Here is a 17,796-nt window from a genome sequence, read left to right as displayed (position 1 = left end):
AGTGCAGAGCTGGAAAAGCACTGACCTCCAGCTGAAGCGAACCAACACTCACCCTCAACTTCTCAAGGTCGCTTTTGGATCCACTCATTCACCTCCCGTCCCGATGCTTGGGGACGGGAAGGGAACTGGAGTGCACTTGGCACTGAGGTGTTCAGCCCAATGATTTCCACAGCCCCACCCACGTCGCCTTTCTTTTGTTTACTCTTCCTGACGGAGCAACCTCCCCCACCATCCGCAGAAGTCGACAACCTACCTAAGTATAGTCCCGTCTACACTACGGTGTCTTAATTTACCTACCTACCTACCTACCTACCTACATACCTATGCTGGCCTGCATTAGGTTGCTGGCCGTACACGTACTTTTATCGCTACGACACGACGAAATCCGCGACTGCGGTTATGCATTGATTTCTGTCAGAGCCGCGAACACGTACCCACATTAACTCGAGCGCATACCTTAGCTCTACAAAGCTATCCGAAACAATCACCATCACGAGAATTACCGCCGACATCGATCCGACAGAGTTCCACGTAGTGTAGTGCTCTTTTATTCGTTTGCTTATATATTATCACGGAAACCACGCGACTAGGACGGCAAACGGGAGGCGCATATTGACGAGGCCTTTGCCGTCATGTCGCAAGACAGCAACGCAGGCCTTTGGAGTGTCCGACGGCCAAGGGAGGTGCGACTTCCCCCCGTGACTTCTTCGCGGCGTGTTTCCTCGGTCGAAGCCTCTCCCCATCCGACGCGACCATGCACGATATTGACTCTGCTCTCTCTGTAGACTCTCCATGGCGTCAACCTCACCTCGGGCATTCCGGCACCACCCTCCACACTTAAGCGACAAAGCACCATCGGCACAATGGGGACGGGCCATGGCCGCTCTCTGTCGGGGAGGCAATCTCTGGCCCTCCCGCGACCGAGCCAACCTCTGTTCCAGCGATCTTCCGACATTGGCCTGGGCTCGGTAAAGCGCGCGTCGGTTCATAACATGAACACGTCGCAGTTCAAGCCCTATGGCACCCCAGGCAGTTCCGGTATCCCTCGATCATCGCAAGAACTCGACCGGCGAAGCAGCGTCTATCGCCCGAGCGCACGACCGTCGGCCGTCGGCGGAGGTCCCTTAGCTGGTGGGCATATGAGCTTCTTCCAGCAAGCGCCCCAGCCCGCCGGCGTGCCTCGCGATCCGCGCCCCCTCAAGGACCGTCAATTCCAAAATCGCATTGGCCAGGAGTTGCTCGAGTACCTCGCCAAGAACAATTTCGAGATGGAGATGAACCACAAGCTGTCCGACAACTTCACAAAGTCGCCGACACAGAAGGACTTCAACTACTTGTTTCAATGGCTTTACCACAGGATAGACCCGAGTTACCGGTTTCAGAAGAATATCGACCAGGAGGTACCACCATTACTCAAACAACTGCGATACCCATACGAGAAGAGCATCACCAAGAGCCAAATCGCCGCGGTCGGAGGTCAGAATTGGAGCACGTTCTTGGGATTACTGCACTGGATGATGCAGTTGGCACAGATGCTCGAAGGATATGCCCGACACCAGTACGACGACGCCTGTATGGAAGCCGGGGTCGACATTGCGGGCGACCAGATCATCTTTGATTTCCTCACCAGCGCATACCAGGATTGGCTCAATATGGATGACGAAGCAGGGGATGAAGACGTGGAGAGGGCACTACAGCCGCATGTGCAGGGAATGGCGGAGGCTTTTGAACGGTCAAACGCAAAGTACATCCAGGAACTGGAGATTCTCGAAGGGGAAAACGCCCGCCTGCTAAAGGAGATTCAGGAGCTCGAAAAGTCGACACCCGACCCGGCCATCTTGGACAACCACTTTAAGATTATGGAGGAGGACAAGATCAAGTTTGAAGAGTACAACACCCTAGCCATGCAACGGACAGAAAAGTACGAAAACCGTATCCAGGTTCTCAGGGAGGAGCTGGGCAAGTTGCACGTGGAGCTGAAGGAGGCCGAGGAGGAGCGGCGACAAATGCAAAAATCGGTGGACGACCAGGGGATCAGCATGCAGGATATTGACCGCATGACCTCAGAGCGGGAACGTCTTCAAAGGAGCATCGAGTCCGCTTCCCAGAGGCTCGAAGACGTCAAAAAAAAGGTCGCCGAGCGCGAGATGGAGGCGAGCCAGCGTCTGGACGAGCTCGAGCGGCTGGTTGAAAAGTACAACACGGTCGCCTACCAGATCGGACTGATCCCAGCCACGGCAGTCAATGCTAAGGGGAAGAATCTTGAACTGCAGGTAACTGTAAACGAGGGGACGCCCAACTTTGCTTCATCGATGCAAGGTGTATTGGGGCCAAACGGGCAGCCACTGGGCGGCGTGGAGAATGAGAGGTTGCTGGCCGACTCCACGACGGGATACCAGCCTGCGCATATCCTGAATCTGGATCTCCGAGGCCAAGTTAAGAACACCTTCCTGGCACTCAGGAAGGAGGTCTCGGAGAGGAGAAAGGTAGCCATGGATGTCATGATGGAAGACCATGACTTGCTCGATCGCGCTAAGGAGGCGATCGAAGATAAGCGTAATGAGGTCGAAGCTCTCGGGCATCGGGTGCGGGCGGCAGAGGAGGAGTATGAGAAGACTAAAGAGGTGATTGATGGCTGAGTGTCGTACGTGCTCGGTATCGCTCATGCTAACAATGAGTCTAGGTCACCAACGCCCAGAAAATGGCTTCAGATGCACAGATTGAGAAGATGGAGAAAGAGCTCGCCAAGATGCGAGCACAATTGTCCGAGTCTGTGCAGCTTATGGAGCAGAGGGAAATGAATACCAACATTGAGTAGGTTTGCCATGACTCTTTCAGGAATAAAACCAGCTGTGCTGACAAGTGGACAATAGGTATGAGCAACTCACGCTCCGAGCCAACGCACTTCGCGAAGAGCTCCACACGGAGACCATGCGTATGCTCAACGATGTCATCAAGTTCAAGATGCACGTCCAGCGAAGCCTGGAGGAGTACGAGACTTTTGTAGCAGACGAGCTCGAACAGGAGTTGGGGATTGACGACCAGGAGATGGAAGATGAAGATACCCCGATGGCCGATGTCTGAGTTGACGAAACGAAAACAAAAACCAAGCTGTTTCTTTTCAACTGCTCATATTCAAAATGTTATGTTGGATTGGATTGGATTGGATTGGAAGATGAGAAACATTTCTGGAAAAGTATCGATTGTATGGGGCTATTACTGTCGAGTTATTATCAGCATTGCTTGCTGGACACGAGCTGGATTCCGGATACCTTTGGGTGAGCCAGGCGTTGGAATTGAGGTGCTTGTTTTCGAGTAATGCCACTTCATGGCTGCGGTTGAGCTTTGTGTGAGCCTCTGCGTGATCCCCCATGTAATATAGACGTTGAAAGCTTGGAGGGCATCCCCATCATGTTATGCTATAGGCGCTCGAGTTAAAGAAGTATCCAAGACTGAACGACGTCGACGTCCCACAAGAATACTATGCTACATATACGGGAACCCCCTAACCAGACCAGGGGGCTGATTTAAGCTCACAGCTTGGCAGCCCCACTGATGATGCGGCCCGAAGGTACAGTACCCCCACTAACCACGAGCTTCGACTTCCCCAGACCGGACGGCGACCCAGGAAGCTGGAAACTTTCACATCTCACCTCACACACAGATCACCACTATCAACCCTCGAACTCATTCTTAATCTTCTCGCTATCAGCCTTATCGCCGCTGCGCTTTTTCTGTCTGAGTCGTCGTATCTGATGATCCGTCATCATAACCAACCCAAAATATCAGCTGTATACAACCTACCAACATTCAGTCAACCTCAATCAACCAAAACAAGTAGGGCCAGCCTCAACCGGTCCTCAACTTAACCCCCCCCAAAATCCAAATCCAATAATGTCAACAACACCTCCCGCCCCCTCAGACTCCAGCACCCCCAACAACAGCAACCCAAAGACAACAGCAGGCACTCTCCTCCCCAACGACACCTTCCCCTTCCCGCGCGAATTCTTCTTCCCCCCCTTCTTCACCCGCCAAACCAACCTGACGACCCACCACGCCCAACTCACCAAATGGTCCTCCCTCTTACTCGCCTACTGCCGCCATCACCGCCTCTTTCGCCTCTCCCTGAACCCTGACGCCATTCCCTTCCACAACCCGCGTATCAACCGCCGCTTGGCGCCGGGGGATATCAGACGGGTAGTGGATTTTCTGAGAAAAGATGGACGGGCCGAATATGTTCTTCCTCTTGGCCAGACCAAAAAAGATGGGACCATGACAACGACGGCAAGAGGAGGAGGAGGGGAAGCGGGAGAGGGAGGGGAGGCATTCATCTACTGGCGGACACCAGAGGAATGGGGATCGCTGATTGAAGCATGGGTGGAGGAGACGGGGCAGAGGGGGTCCGTCTTGACTGTTTACGAGCTGAGGGAGGGAGAGGGGACGAGGGGGACCGAGATTTGGGGGATGGATGGGGATGTGCTGGTCAAAGCGCTGGGTACGGTAGTCAAGAGAGGGAAGGCGCAGATCTTTCAGAGTGGCGAGGATTCGTTGGGTGTCAAGTTCTTCTAAGACAGAGCGGAGCGAGGGATGGATGCAGGAGAAAAATGGATGGAAAGATGGGCGAGGTTGACTGGCTGCGTGGGTGGGTGTGGAAATCAGAAGCGTGGTTGATGAGGACGTCGATGGAGTTTATGGGACCTGTCAGTGATTAATTGTTGTGGCGGTCAACGGGCTCACTTCAAGAGGGCCCAGATTTACTGATAGATAGAATGTGTACCAATGTTTACACCGACTTTCGTTCTAGATTTACTACTCGGGAAAGTGGCGGGATATCAAAAGCTTCTGAGGCGGGGAATTTGAAGGGAGAGATAACTACGGCGTGTGGCGGTAGCCATACTTGACACAGTCACATCCACTTTTTCTCGCTAGGTATATATCATGATGGTTGATAGTTGTACATAATACAGCTCGCAAGTTACCACCATGCAATAAAGCGTGCTTGTCTGACTCGATCTGCAAGGAATGTCAAAACATGGACGACAATAAGAAGCATAAACACTGCACACGTCAGTGGAAGTCGGGTCATTTTCCATTCTCGTTTCCTAACCAGTGAAACGTGAAGATTCAATTCTTGTTCCTCATTACGTCCTTCAACCTGCGTCAGACATCTCTTTTTTTCTGAACCATTTCCCAGAAAATTTTAGTGGCCATAAAAAGTCATCCATCCTCCCATGATATAAAGAAAAGAAGTTTCAGGACCAGCGGCATATCGCTTGGCAGAGCGCAAAGCCTCCCATCATGCGTCCTATATGGGTCCTTTTCAAGTGCCCCTCAACTAACCGTCACCTATGTTGCAGCATAAACCGCGACTTCACCGACCATACCCGAACGAAAGCCTTCACAAACGAGAACTTTACTCTCTTGGCGACCTGCTGGCATTCTGGCCTTCTTTGACGGCAGCAAGGATCAAGTCCTTGGCCTTCTCAACACCCTCCTTGGTACCAACAACCTCAATAGCCTCACCCTTGGCTTGGTCGCGGGGGACGGTAATCTTGCAGCCGCTCTGCTTGCGAATCTGGTTGACCTTGGCGCCACCCTGGCCGATCACGTAGCGATAGGTCCTAGGATCGGGCAAGATAAGGTAGCCAATAGCATCCTCCTTCTTAGCCTGCTCAATCGCAGTCTCGATGACCTTCTTGGCCTTCTCAATGTTTTCTGGAGAGCCGCGAATAACCCAGGGGATGTCGCCCTCCTCGGTCGAGGTCTGGTCAACAACAGTCCAGGAGTGCGCATCGGCAGTCGACTCCTCATCATCAGTAATCAAGGGAAGAGAACCGCCATTTGCACGGATGCTCGCAGGGGCAGCGGGCTTGGCGGGAATGGAATGGCCCGCGTGGTCGACGGTGACATGGTGATCGCTCTTCAGCCTCCTGAAAATCTGGCCGTTGTTGGAGACCGAATGGTGAAGAGCGCGGGGCACCTGAAGAGTCTCGCCGGGCTGATCCTTCGTCAAGGACTGGATGTGAGCCTTGGCCTTCTCAACATCGGCAGACTGGCCGACAATCTTGATGCCGGTCTGGCCGCTGCCTTGGCGAGGGACGTCGATGGAGACCTTGAACTGTGACTCGAGACCGCGCTTGACATCGCCACCACGGCCAATGAGAGATCTGTGCTTCTCAACAGGGACCTCAATGACCTCGGTAACCTGGTTTTGGCGCTCCGCAACGATAGCCTCGATTTGCTGGATAATGTTGTCGACAACCGAGGTGCGACCCTCAATCTTAATGGTATTATCGCTGTTGTCCTGCTTGGGGAACTGGACAGCGCGAGCAATCTCGCGACGATCGTCGGAGCCGCCGGCCTTGACAACAATGTCACGGATGGTGGAGCCTGCGGAGAGCCAAGTTAGTACATATTTCGCAGCATGCGCTTGACGAGTGACAGTAACCTACCACCTGCGCCAATGAGGCTTCTGTGATACTTCCTGTCGACTTCGATAGTCTTGACAACGGTATCCTCGAAAACGGCCTTCTTTGCTTCCAAGGCCTTCTTAGCAGCAGCAACGGCCTCTTTAGTGCCCTTGATCTGAATCTCAACAAGGCCGTCGGCGGTGTCACGAGCGCTGGGGATGTCGATGACAGCTTTGGTCTCATTGCGGAGCGCATCGAGAGCAGCACCGCCAGAGCCAATGAGCGAGGGAATCTGCTTCTGCTGAACAGTGACGGTAGCAGTGTAGGAAGTATCCTTCAGATACTGCAACAAAGAAAGCAACTCGTCACGAGCCTCGTCAGCACCACGCTTAGGTCCCCGCACGATGACTTCGTCAGCAGCCTGTTGGCGGCGCGGCTTGCCGGCATCAGAAGCCTCGGCAACAGACTCGTCGTCGTTGGAAGCCTTCTGAGTGCGAGGGAAGAAGATCAAGACCTTATAGCGAGTCTGCAGTCGGTTGATCTGTGCACCCTGAGCACCGATCAGGGCCCGATGGAACTGCGGGTCGATCTTGAGGATGTGAGTGGCCTCATCCTGGAGTTGACGGCCCAAAGCAAGGATGTGGGTCTTGGCTGCCTCAGCCTTAGCCTTGGGACCCTTAAGTTCGACCTTGCCATCCTGAACCTGAATATCAACATCGAACTTCTCACGGAGCTCACGGATGTTGCTACCGCCCTTGCCAATCAGGTGGTTAGCAAACTTCTGCGGGAATTCAAACTCCAACGTGAAGCCACGCTCCTTCTCGTCGGCCTTCTCTTGCTCGATAAAGGCCTCGCACTTGGAAGCAAGGTTTTCGACAGCCGAACGAGGGCCCTTGATGTTGACTGTGGTGCCAATGTTAGAGACGCGAGCGGGGATCTTCTCCTGGCTTCTACGCTCATCCTGCTCCTTCCGAATAAACTTCCTAAGCTTGTCGTGGTACTTCTGGGGAACGTCCAGGGAGGCATGGATGATCTCCTCTTGTTGGTTAACAAGGCCGAGGATATGCTGGCGGGCGTCCTGCAGCCACTTCTGCATCTCGCTAACCTCGGACTGGCTAGGCTGGCCGCGAGGAATCTCGTAGCTAGTCGGGCTAGAAGGTCCTTCATATACCAAGAGAACAGGGGCGTTGGCCTCAGTAGCCTCGGGGACAACCAACTGCACCCTGTATTCCTGTCTGACACGGGGAGTGATGTCCTTGCGGATGTAAGTGTGGAAGAAAGGATCAACCTGAACAGCCTGGATACGAGCGGGAGGGTGGCTGTCCACAAGACCCTTGATTTCGGACTGGGCCCTAATGGCGTTCTTGCCATCACGAGCATAAAGCTCCCAAGGCAGAGCACCCTCGTTCGAGAAAGGAGTGTTCACCTGGACATTGTGTTGCCTCTCGAGCTGCTCAATGGCCTTCCGCTGACGAAGATAGCGGGTCACGTTGCGGGCATGAGCCGCAGCGCCTCCAGGAGCCTGGCGGTGGAATCTGGAAATGTCGATGTTGGAGCACTGCATGTTCATAGCGAGGTCCATGGCCCTCTCGAGACCAGCCTGAACGTGGTCTTGAGGTCCAATAATGGTTACCATGTCATCATCTTCATCGTTAGGGAGAATGATGGCGCAACCGGTGTCCTCAAAGAACTGGTCAACAGGCACACCCCTGTCTCCGATGATAAACTGGTGACGGCCACGCTGGATCGACAGCTGCTCCAGAGCAAGCTGACGGCGAAGCTCCTCGGCACGTCGTTCAATGGCGGCCCTCGCATTTTGAACAGCGGTACGCTCACCGGCGAGCTGAATGTTGTAGTCCTGAGGAGCAGGCGCAAAGATGGGGCGTTGCCCAGGAGCAGGGATACTGGGGGGTTGCAGGGACCGGCCCTGAAGGGGAGGAACGCGAATCTGAACTCCCATGTCTTCTTCGAGCTTGTGCACCAGGTTGTTCTTGGGTCCGGCAATGAAAGGGTAGAACTCGGCGGGGATATTACGCAACTTGGTCTGGACGTTGGCGGCGCGCTCACCGGCAATCCTATCAATTTCCTGCTGAGCCGCTGCAGCAGAAAAGGCGTTACCCTCGATGTGAACGTTGATCATGGTATCATCGTCCTCGTCTGCAGGAGGCTGGGACTCGTCGGCCTTTGGTAGCTGGATTCTCGCTCCGGTCTTCTCCTGAATAGCCTTGATGGTGGAACCGCCCTTGCCGATAATGTGCGCCCTCGCCGACGAGGGAATCTGAACGGTGATGTTTTGCTGGGAAAGAGGGAATTAGCTCCATGATGCAGGATTCCATCGACAAAGGGTCAGGGTAAAACTAACCTTGGTGCCGATTTGGTTAACCAAGTCCTTGAGCGCCTGGGTGGCGTGCTCTTGGGGGCCAACAGCGTCGAACCTGAGCTGACCGTTACCCAGAGCGTGCATGGTCACGTTGGCGCGCGCCTTACGGTTCAAGTCCTTCAGGATATCGGGAAGAGGACGCTTGAGCTGAGTCCTGGGAAGGATGTGGGGCGGGTCAAGCAACATGGTTTCGACATTGCGGCCCGGAATGCTCAACGGATGTGGCCCGGGCCCTTGCCTTCCGGAGCCGATCGGGGTGCTAACACCGGAAGGCGGTGCCGAAGTCTGCGGGGTGCCGTTGGCCGGAGCGGCGCCATTGGTGCTCCCATTGGTGTTGCTCTTGGCACCCCAGATGGGGGCAACAACACTCGCTTTGGGCTTGGGCCCGCCCAGCTCGGGGAACAGCTCGCGGGATTGCGTGTCGAGGGTCTTGGGCTTGGGCTTGGGCGCCGCGGGAGTCTCCGAGCTAGAGACAGGCTTGTGAAGATCCTCGTCCTCAACCTCCTCGACAAGGACGCGGTGGGAGGAGCCGGCGTTGGAAGCTGTCTCCAGATGCTGTTGCAAGAGCTGCGCGGCAGCTGACTGCTCGGTCGAGTCGGCCATTATGATGGTAATGATGATACAAGGCGATAACGTACCAACGAGCTGGGGATACGGAACAGGCGCGTCTCGTTATCTGACACGGGAATTGTGGTTAGATGGCTGTGCTAGAGTAGAGGTAGGGGGAGCTTGGGAGCTGTGGCAGATTAGGGGTCGATATCCGGGATGTTGAGTCCGAGACAGGAACTGCAGCGTTGGTGGTTTCCGCGGCCTGAAACATTCCAGAAGAACCGTTTTCTCGTGAAGAGTGTGAAGGGGAAAGGGGACAGGGAGGGCGGTGCAGGATAGAGCAAGGGAAGCAGGCTGAAGTAAGTGGCTCGGTTGCGGGGGTTCAAGTAGGTGGGTGGTGTAACTCACAGCGCCGGGAAGTACTGTAGTGACGTTGATTAAAAATAGGTTGTGTTGGGAGAAAGGACCACCTAGCAGCTCGAAGCTTATAAAGTCGGAATGTGTGTGTGCGTGGTGAGGTGGTCGAAAAGGTTCGGCAGTGCCTGCGCAATACCGAAGGGTAGAAAAGCTAATCCAATGCAGGACAGATAAGAAGACGAGGCTGAGGGAGGAAACGGGCGAGGAGACTCGGATGACAACAGGTGGCAAGCTTGTTGTTGGTCTCTCTATAGCATGGTGCACAGGACTGGCGATCAATCCTGGGGTAATGGAGGAGAAGAAGGGAAACCTCGATGGGAGGATCTGGAGGAGTCTCTAAGAGGGGGAGGGGAAGAGGAGTGAATGGAGCGGATGGGGGGGAAAGGTTTAAAGAAAGGTTCGGGACGGCGACGAGCCAAAGGGCGGCGAACAAGAGAGGTTATAGCGGACCGAAGCTGAAGAGGCCACAATTGCCCGTGCCGTAGTCGACAACTTAACGGAAGCTGGGTCGTGGAGGCTACTAGTACATAACTGAAGGTAACGTGGGACCAAGGTAGGTAGGTACCTCTAGGTATACCTGGTCGTGGGGCCGATGAAGTGGGAATTGTGTCCAGAATGGGGTTGTCCTGGAAGCTCCCTGATACGCTACAACGTGTTCAACGTCTCCAAAAAAAAAATTGTCTGGCCAGTTCCCCTCGCGTCCCCTCCACGACTGCTGGGCCAGTTTAGGTGGGCGAAGTGGCAGGTCCCTAGAGATAGCCTATGCGAACCGTTCCGAGTCCTCTTGTGGCTTCCATAGGTACAACACGCATAAAAAGTAGATCCACCCAAAAGACCGGACCAATGGTGTTTCGAAATTCAACTACAATAAGCCCTCATTGGGCAGCTGGGCCGAGCTTTGACGACCAGGCCCGCCAGACTGGCTCGCTGCTGGCTGCAGAAAAATGTGGGGCAATTGTCCAAAAGCAGCTCGCATCAACAACAGCTGCCGATTCCCGTCCAGGAACTCCTGCCGGGCCGTCCTGGCAAGGGAAATAGGGGCTCCATGGCATCAATACACAGTACAACTCCTCCTGATCAATCATCAACACCAGGACGGCAGTCAACCTCAGGATGGGAACCTGTGCGTGTAACTTTTAGGTTTGCAGTTTGCATACAGCACATCTTCACGATGCGTCTCACTGGCCACGAATTCTCTGCAGCCGTCGTCACTTGTGCAATGTCCTACTTAGCTGGAGCATTCCAGCAGTTTCTCGATGATTCCAGTCTGGTCTCCTCTCCAACACCCAACACGTATCCTTTTGATCAACTCACCTCCAACCCTTGCCTCAAGAAATGGTTCTAGCTCATTCGGATCGGATCAGTTGGGAGAATCAACAGTCGTACCATTTCCTGATCGCATTTGCCTGGTCATATCTGTGACCTGACACCCTCAGGGCTGGAGCTTGTGAGCGGGAATAAAGCATGGAGGAGTAACAAACTATGAGTGAGGACCGAGAAGAACACTTGGCTGCATTCAAGGACAAATCTTAAATGCGACTATACAAAGTGTTCACGCGGTACAGACAACGCCATGGGCGCTGATGCGGAACTCCTATCCATGATCCAAGTCCAAACGTTTTCCGCCCTTCTGGATGATCGTGCTGAAAGAGGCAAGGCATATCACACCGAGTCATCTGTACCCTCCACGGCTTCTTGTCAACACCATTCACGTGTATATATTGCATCAAAACAATGTGACCATTGAACAAGAAGAGGCATACTGGCCGGTACAACTCCCTGGACTCTATCCGTTCTTCGTACAGCCGTGGCCCTTCACTCTGCTGTTCCGCGTCGATAATCACCTTCCATGTCTTCAGCGACCCTGTGAATATCAAGTAGCCTTCTGATCCCATATTCCTCTATCATTTTTCATCTCGTCACCTGCCAAAGAGTAAGAAGAGACCCCGCAGTTGTTCTCGAAAAACATGATAGCGTCTCAAGCTCTCCTCTCAACAGCACGGCCGCTTATATAATTAAGATCCGGCACTCAGCCTCCACGACACGTGTTCTGACTCTAACAACGGCTTTTACTGAAAGGTTCATCGGAAACAAAAGAACAGATCATGATTCTCCTTGGCGGAAAGCTCGGCTACACGGATAAAATAACGTGGAAGTTACTACACCAACATGTGGTGTGAACAATCAACGACGAGCCAAATGAACCATGTTTATGAGTCTCGACGGTCGAAGCCGGCATAAGAAGAGACGACAATGTTCTCCCTAGTGGAGCTCTACGCTGAGTTCCTGACCAGGCGAAGTCCAAAGAACGCCCAATACCCACACGGATCTCATGAAATCGAATGGAAATCTGCAACAGAAAAAGAGGTCAGGACACTACAACTTCCCATCACCGTCGCAGATCGACGAAGACAACTTGTAATCCTTTCTCTACTTTTCCGCTGAGTTTCGTTGCGTAGACGCATTCCACTTCAACAGTCATTACCAACCCAGCTGCGCAAGTCGCGAAACATCCCGAGTTTTGAACCGTAGCGTAGATGAATTCAGGTTGTTGTTATATCTCATGCTCCTATTACAAACTTCTGTATCGACTTTGACCCTATCCCAAGGCTGCTCCTCGTGATTATATTCGTATCTCCATCACTTAACCACTGCCTGCCAACGGTGACCGAGGTTCATCATTTCTAAACCTTTTCGTCCTGTTTTTGCCCACTAGACAGGAGTCAGGATGGGCCCGTTGGGTAATAGAGGGAAAGTGAAGAGGGAGGCGAAGAGACAGGTAAAGAGAAGCATTGAGACAACTGTTCAGATTTGTAAACATGCCCTATCATATTAGTGAAATATGAAAATCTCGAATGTGATAACGACCCTTTTGAGTCTCTTGACCTTTGATAATCAAAAGTTTACTACTCGTCATTGATTATAGGTCAGGACGATCACCTAGAACCAACCTCTCAAAAAGAGACGAGCCGCAATAAGGGAACAACGCAATCATACATACCATATATACATATACATGTGTGTAATCTCAGTCTGTCTCAAGAATGCACTGGGAGGCAGAGGTTGGTAAAATGATGAAAGTGAAGCTTGAGAGAGAGTGAGCGAACGAGACACACCACGGGCGGGTACTCACATGCATGTCTCCAGTCGCTCCCGTTTCCCTAATTCCCAATCCTTCCAGTCCTGAAATATCCCGTGGTTTTCTTCGAAGCTTCCCAGTTCCGTTCACTTTCCCAAAGCAAATACAGGAGATAGATATCTCGAATCCACATACCAAGCCCTCTGCTACGTTGTGTACTTGTGACACCTCTCGGCTACACGCTGCAAGGTCCCGTTATCCGGTGCCTAAGAGTCCTTCCATCATCTGAGTTCGTTGTCCAGTGTCTTTGGCATGGCGTATTCTGGCTCATTCACAGTCCGAGAACCCGATCGACCTGGTCCATACAGTTCCTGTGACTGGTTTGCAGCGGTTTGCAGCGGCTTAGGGCATTCTCTATGTAAGTAGATGGTTCCTGTTTTATATTCAGAGACAGGGTTGAAGTTGATGTTCTGCGAGTTAGTGCGTGATTGGGCTAGGTTCTTGAGGGAGAGGGATATCCTAGCGTACCTAGTTCTTGATATCTTTTCATGTGCCTTGAATGATCCTTCCCAACAATAGATCGACATGATGTACGTGGGTGTACTATACCTAAAGCCCACGTGGCGGGAGTACACACTACCATTGCTAGTGTTGGGAGTAAGGTAGCGAACGCCTTCTCCTTATTCTAGACCCTTTTCTCTCCGCCCATCCATTCATGTTTGTCTAGAGGTAGATTGTAAGACTCGACCCATAAATGAGGTAGAGGGGATGCCAACTCAGTAGGTGACTGGTTTGATATAAAACATCCCGCGCCTTTCCCGTTCAACTGGGCCCAATCATCAGAGGTACCCTCGCTGGCTCGCAGTTAAGATAAGGTGAGAACCGAGATGACTAAGAAAACTACGACTTGGTATCGAGTTAACGTGCGAGATGAGACTGCAGTAGGCGAGCACCCGGGTGTGCACATTCGCCTTGAGAATGGGCGTATGTATGCCTAAGCACGCCGACTCGAAAGTGTTGTCTGGAACAATGTCTCAAGTTATTGTGACAACGTTTGACAAAAACGTATCGCTTCATGTTGACTGGCGCAGAGTTTGCGTATCTGTAGCTTTAAGTCGACGACGGTTTGCTTTTCTGTGTACCTATCCAAGACACAAGCCCCCCTCCTTCCCCTGCCTGTCGTTTTCGTCCCGAGTACATAGCTTGCACTGATTCAATCAAGGGACGGTGCAAGTCCAAATCATGGCTCCTGCAGGTACAACATGCTTCCCGAGTCCGCCATGGCGGAGAAAACATGATATGTATATTTGCATCTGGCGTCAGTGTTTTGAACGCACCATTGAGTAAACGTTCCGGTACAGAGTCCGATGTAGATGGTTACCCTTGACGCTATCTTCGAGGATCTTCGCGGGCATTCTTCGGTAGGGGCGGGGGCTTGAGAGAACGAGAAGATAGGTACAGACCGTCTCGGCAGGCCCGAGGAAATTGCATGTTTAGGCAATGATTGAAGTATAACACGACCCCTTGAGTCGGCTTTGATGTCGGATTATCGTTGTAAAAGTCAAGGCGGGAGACGAACTTAGCCAGGGATGAGGTTCTCGGGGATTATCACGCCTCCTGCAATCTTCTCGTCCGCGATCCCTTGTTCATATCGATTGAAGCAGGCTTCTGTCAGGTTTCTGGAAGACCAGCCAAGATGCATGGTGCGCGGCACGGCAAAAAGGGTGCCGGGTCTGTTTCTGCACGCAGGAGGCGAATGGTCCCGATCTTGGATGCGGCTCGTGTAGGTACACTATATAGAGACGAAAGGTGTCCAGTGAACGAGGTCCAGAGTCCTCGGCAGAAGAAGGGCCATCCATGGCATCGTGGTATCCCAAGCATGGAGCTCGACATAGGTCCTGCAGAAAAAGGTACGTACAGTATGTAAGCATATCAACCTACCTACAGGCACCCTGCAGAAACGCCTTTTGCGTAGGTACCACACCGACAGTTGCAGCACACATGCCTTTCGAGCTCGAGGTGGTATCTGCATGACAAGCGCGATAGGTGCTAGGCTAAAGACACAGGCTCAGGTAGTTACCTACTTACTGTGAATGAAGCAGGTACATCCTCGATGACTGTCTTGAAAGATGAGTGCCGACTCTAGCAACGAGCCTTGTCGATGAGTATCTGGCTGAACATGTGTTGCGAATGGTGTTGATTCGCAAAACGAGGTATTGTATAAGATTGGCGCTCCATGGACTAGTAGGCTGTCGGGTTGTCACTCTCTTCCCGAGCTACGGCTCTTGTAGAATATGCTCGTTTCCCCTTGTTCTTCGATAAAAGGGTGACAGAAAACGGCAAAAACTCGTATAGCGAGTTGCTCCTACGGCATTGTGCACCTCATGATGAGACCTGTCACCGCGTGCAAATTCCATCTGCCGACAAGGTTTTGGAGAAGAGGAGAAGGAGAAACCTCGTTTCACCGAGGAGACACACACATACAAGCTTTGAGTTGTGCTTATATGTTGGCTTACTTGTATGTGGAGGTTTTGTCTGTTTGTTGTGCAATCAAAGAATTCTGTATGGCTGGCTGGGTGCAGTGGCGGGTGCGTGGTCAACTTGCCTGCTAGAAAGCGTAAGACGAAGCGGATCTTGTTATGGAGGCTCTGGTGTTTTCAAAGTGCGAGGCGCTAACCATTTCTATCAAGTTCTCGTAGTATTGCCGTCCTCCGCAGCGTTCTCTCAAACAGTTTCGATGCCGGATACCTACCATTTAAGGCATGTTTCGCCGTCAACCTTGCGGTATCCTAATTTCCTCCAGCTGAGGTGGTGTGTGGTTCAACGCATAAGCAGTAGCAGACAAGCTGTTAGCAAAGAGCGGCTTTGTGATCCAGCATTGTCCAACGTCCGAGCGCAACAAGTTGACAAAAGGCGACCACGGGGCCTCATAACGCGATTGCCCAAAACAGAAAATCATCACCGTCTTGCTTGAGTTGCTGGCTTAACCCCTTATACGACTAGCCTGGATAGATCGCATCACGAAACCTGGCGCTATTCCCAACTCCATGAATAGGGATCTGGAGAGCGTGAGTGACTAGCCTGCCGTTCATATCTGGCGGCCAATCGGTAGCAAATGAGTGGCATTCACGACGAACTGTACGTAGCTATACGGCGAAGCAGGAGGCGGCGTTTGCTGGGCTGTCAAACCCATCCACATACCACAGACCGCGTCCCACAATCTTGCGAAACACAAGGCTCACTGCAGACACTAGTATACAGGGCCAGGAGCGCTTGTCCAAAGACTGCTGAGTCTCGATATCGAAGGAAGTTGATCAACCCCTTGAGAACGACATTTCGCGCGCGGAAGGCCTGCTGCGGCCCCACAGGCCGGCCGGCCTTTGATTTTCACAACGCTCATCGCTTCAAGCCGGTGCGCCCCAGTCGTCCTAGACATGACGCCCTGGCCGGGCCATAGAGGCAAGAAAAACGAGTGGACGCCAAACGCCAGGGACTGGGACGCGGAAATCCAAGGACCAAGACGGGCGTTTCGACTCCGCCCGTTTGGCCATATCTACCCCACAAGCCCGGGGCATTTAATCACGGTTGCCGAGAGGACGGCCGTGTCAACAGCCTGATAGCCTCCACCTTGGGGCGCCCCTTGGACGTAAGCTGCCCCGTATCTGATACGTACCGAGGGACTAAATCTTGGCGGATGAGCGTGATGGCGATTTGTCGTTTTCAAAAAGATCAATTATGCGAATGCATAGCACGGTCCTATCGCGCCGAGCTTGAACACGCGAGGAGCATGAGCACCTCACACCTCACTGTGCGTAGGAGGAGGGGTTGTCCCGGCCGTGATTGACGCGGGCAAGCAAAGATTGTGGCTGTGTTGTATGTAGATAGAGGTATATACTGTACTGTCGAACAGAAAGCCGCAGAGGTTGCACGCAGACTCGTTCTCCAAGATGCCAGGCCAGTCCAGGGTCGGAACCTGGAATGCCCTCGAGTTGACGTCTACATACATTCGAATAAGGTCCAGAGCGGGTGTTGGAAGCAACCTCGACGACATGATGCCAAAGTCAAGAGGAAACGAGGGAAGAGGTTGAAGAGGTGGTGGCGCCCTGGTCCCTGTCAGTCTCCCGTGCAGAGTGTCCCCGCCATCGCCGTTCCGTTGCCGCCGGCGGTTGAACAAAAAGTGGGCAGGTGAAGTGAACTTGAAGCCTCTCACAGGCGCCTTGTCGTGGTATTGTAGTGGTAGCAGTGGCAGCAGTGGTCAAAAGTGGCTCTCGTCAACTGCAATGGCACTGCACCAGGCAGTCTAGTCCCACTCTCCCGTCCCCACCCGTCCCCACCTGCCCTGTCTGGTAGAGGGGACTGAGGTGCAGACTTCAGTTGCTTCCCAGAAGGCGGACACACTCCCGCTGTCTGTCTAGAAGCCGAAAAGTGCATGTGCTGCCGGGCCTCTTGTAAGTGTGCAGTGCAGCAGATGCAGAAAGCAACAGCCGCCCGACAGCAGTCACGAAGCAGTCCTAGACAATCATATGCTTCCCTGAACTTTCGTTGCGTCCTTCCTTGTCTCCAATTCTCATTTGGCATCTGCAGGCCGAGTATCCCCGCCCCGCCCGCCGTCCGACCGTCAGCAACACCGGACGACAGCCAGACAACTTCAGACGACAGCAGCAGTAGTAGTAGCAGCAGCAGCAGCAGCAGCAGCAGCGCCGCGCATACCCGACACCAGTCCGCCATCTTGGGTTCACTTGTTTGAGCCCGGCCAACAATAAGTCGATAACGAGTTTGACGAGATTCGTGAAATTCGACAACCCACAAACTGTCAACGGCCACACATCGACACCGACTCGTACAAAGTTGGACCACAATTGGACACACCCTGCCCAAAGCAAGCAATCCCCCGCGCCGCCCAACCAGTCACCCACTTTATCCAAGTCATCCAATCCCTCTCCAGTCTGCGCACTTGTAGC

General features: G+C 53.0%; 7 protein-coding genes across 7 annotated transcripts; 3 read left to right on the top strand and 4 right to left on the bottom strand.

The window, feature by feature from the left end:
- Positions 1–294: 294 nt before the first annotated feature.
- B0T23DRAFT_379559 (HEC/Ndc80p family-domain-containing protein) lies at positions 295–3,479 on the top strand. Its single transcript, XM_062837156.1, has 4 exons — positions 295–683; positions 786–2,624; positions 2,684–2,814; positions 2,874–3,479. Exons 1-4 carry the CDS (start codon positions 633–635, stop codon positions 3,082–3,084), a joined length of 2,232 nt encoding a protein of 743 aa, XP_062692827.1. The 5' UTR covers positions 295–632; the 3' UTR covers positions 3,085–3,479.
- A 316-nt stretch (positions 3,480–3,795) lies between these two features.
- Positions 3,796–4,747, top strand: B0T23DRAFT_140321 (ESCRT-II complex subunit-domain-containing protein). Its single transcript, XM_062832342.1, has one exon. It carries the CDS (start codon positions 3,895–3,897, stop codon positions 4,567–4,569), a length of 675 nt encoding a protein of 224 aa, XP_062692826.1. The 5' UTR covers positions 3,796–3,894; the 3' UTR covers positions 4,570–4,747.
- A 666-nt stretch (positions 4,748–5,413) lies between these two features.
- B0T23DRAFT_395735 (uncharacterized protein) lies at positions 5,414–9,393 on the bottom strand (the record flags this gene model as incomplete). Its single annotated transcript, XM_062838204.1, has 3 exons — positions 5,414–6,390; positions 6,453–8,706; positions 8,773–9,393. The coding sequence occupies 3 exons, from the start codon at positions 9,391–9,393 to the stop codon at positions 5,414–5,416; spliced, it is 3,852 nt and encodes a 1,283-aa protein (XP_062692825.1).
- Positions 9,394–10,618: 1,225 nt separating this feature from the next.
- On the bottom strand, positions 10,619–12,238 carry B0T23DRAFT_404448 (uncharacterized protein; the record flags this gene model as incomplete). Its single annotated transcript, XM_062838906.1, has 7 exons — positions 10,619–10,725; positions 10,891–10,950; positions 10,985–11,031; positions 11,180–11,266; positions 11,374–11,620; positions 11,962–12,106; positions 12,164–12,238. 7 exons carry the CDS (start codon positions 12,236–12,238, stop codon positions 10,619–10,621), a joined length of 768 nt encoding a protein of 255 aa, XP_062692824.1.
- A 546-nt stretch (positions 12,239–12,784) lies between these two features.
- Positions 12,785–13,478, bottom strand: B0T23DRAFT_404447 (uncharacterized protein; the record flags this gene model as incomplete). The annotated part of the gene is made up of 4 exons (XM_062838905.1): positions 12,785–12,842; positions 13,064–13,101; positions 13,182–13,249; positions 13,364–13,478. 4 exons carry the CDS (start codon positions 13,476–13,478, stop codon positions 12,785–12,787), a joined length of 279 nt encoding a protein of 92 aa, XP_062692823.1.
- Positions 13,479–13,722: 244 nt separating this feature from the next.
- B0T23DRAFT_404446 (uncharacterized protein) lies at positions 13,723–16,149 on the top strand (the record flags this gene model as incomplete). Its single annotated transcript, XM_062838904.1, has 7 exons — positions 13,723–13,819; positions 14,058–14,136; positions 14,402–14,622; positions 15,112–15,331; positions 15,392–15,423; positions 15,839–15,907; positions 16,097–16,149. The coding sequence occupies 7 exons, from the start codon at positions 13,723–13,725 to the stop codon at positions 16,147–16,149; spliced, it is 771 nt and encodes a 256-aa protein (XP_062692822.1).
- A 489-nt stretch (positions 16,150–16,638) lies between these two features.
- Positions 16,639–17,749, bottom strand: B0T23DRAFT_441983 (uncharacterized protein; the record flags this gene model as incomplete). Its single annotated transcript, XM_062840799.1, has 3 exons — positions 17,234–17,749; positions 16,731–17,051; positions 16,639–16,701 (listed from the first exon to the last, which is right to left on the bottom strand). The coding sequence occupies exons 1-3, from the start codon at positions 17,561–17,563 to the stop codon at positions 16,639–16,641; spliced, it is 714 nt and encodes a 237-aa protein (XP_062692821.1). The 5' UTR covers positions 17,564–17,749.
- Positions 17,750–17,796: the final 47 nt, after the last annotated feature.

Source organism: Neurospora hispaniola (genome assembly GCF_033458365.1).
Source record: "Neurospora hispaniola strain FGSC 10403 chromosome Unknown B0T23scaffold_4, whole genome shotgun sequence".
In the NCBI taxonomy this organism is placed as follows: Eukaryota; Fungi; Ascomycota; class Sordariomycetes; order Sordariales; family Sordariaceae; genus Neurospora; species Neurospora hispaniola.
This window is presented reverse-complemented; position numbering and strand designations above follow the sequence as displayed.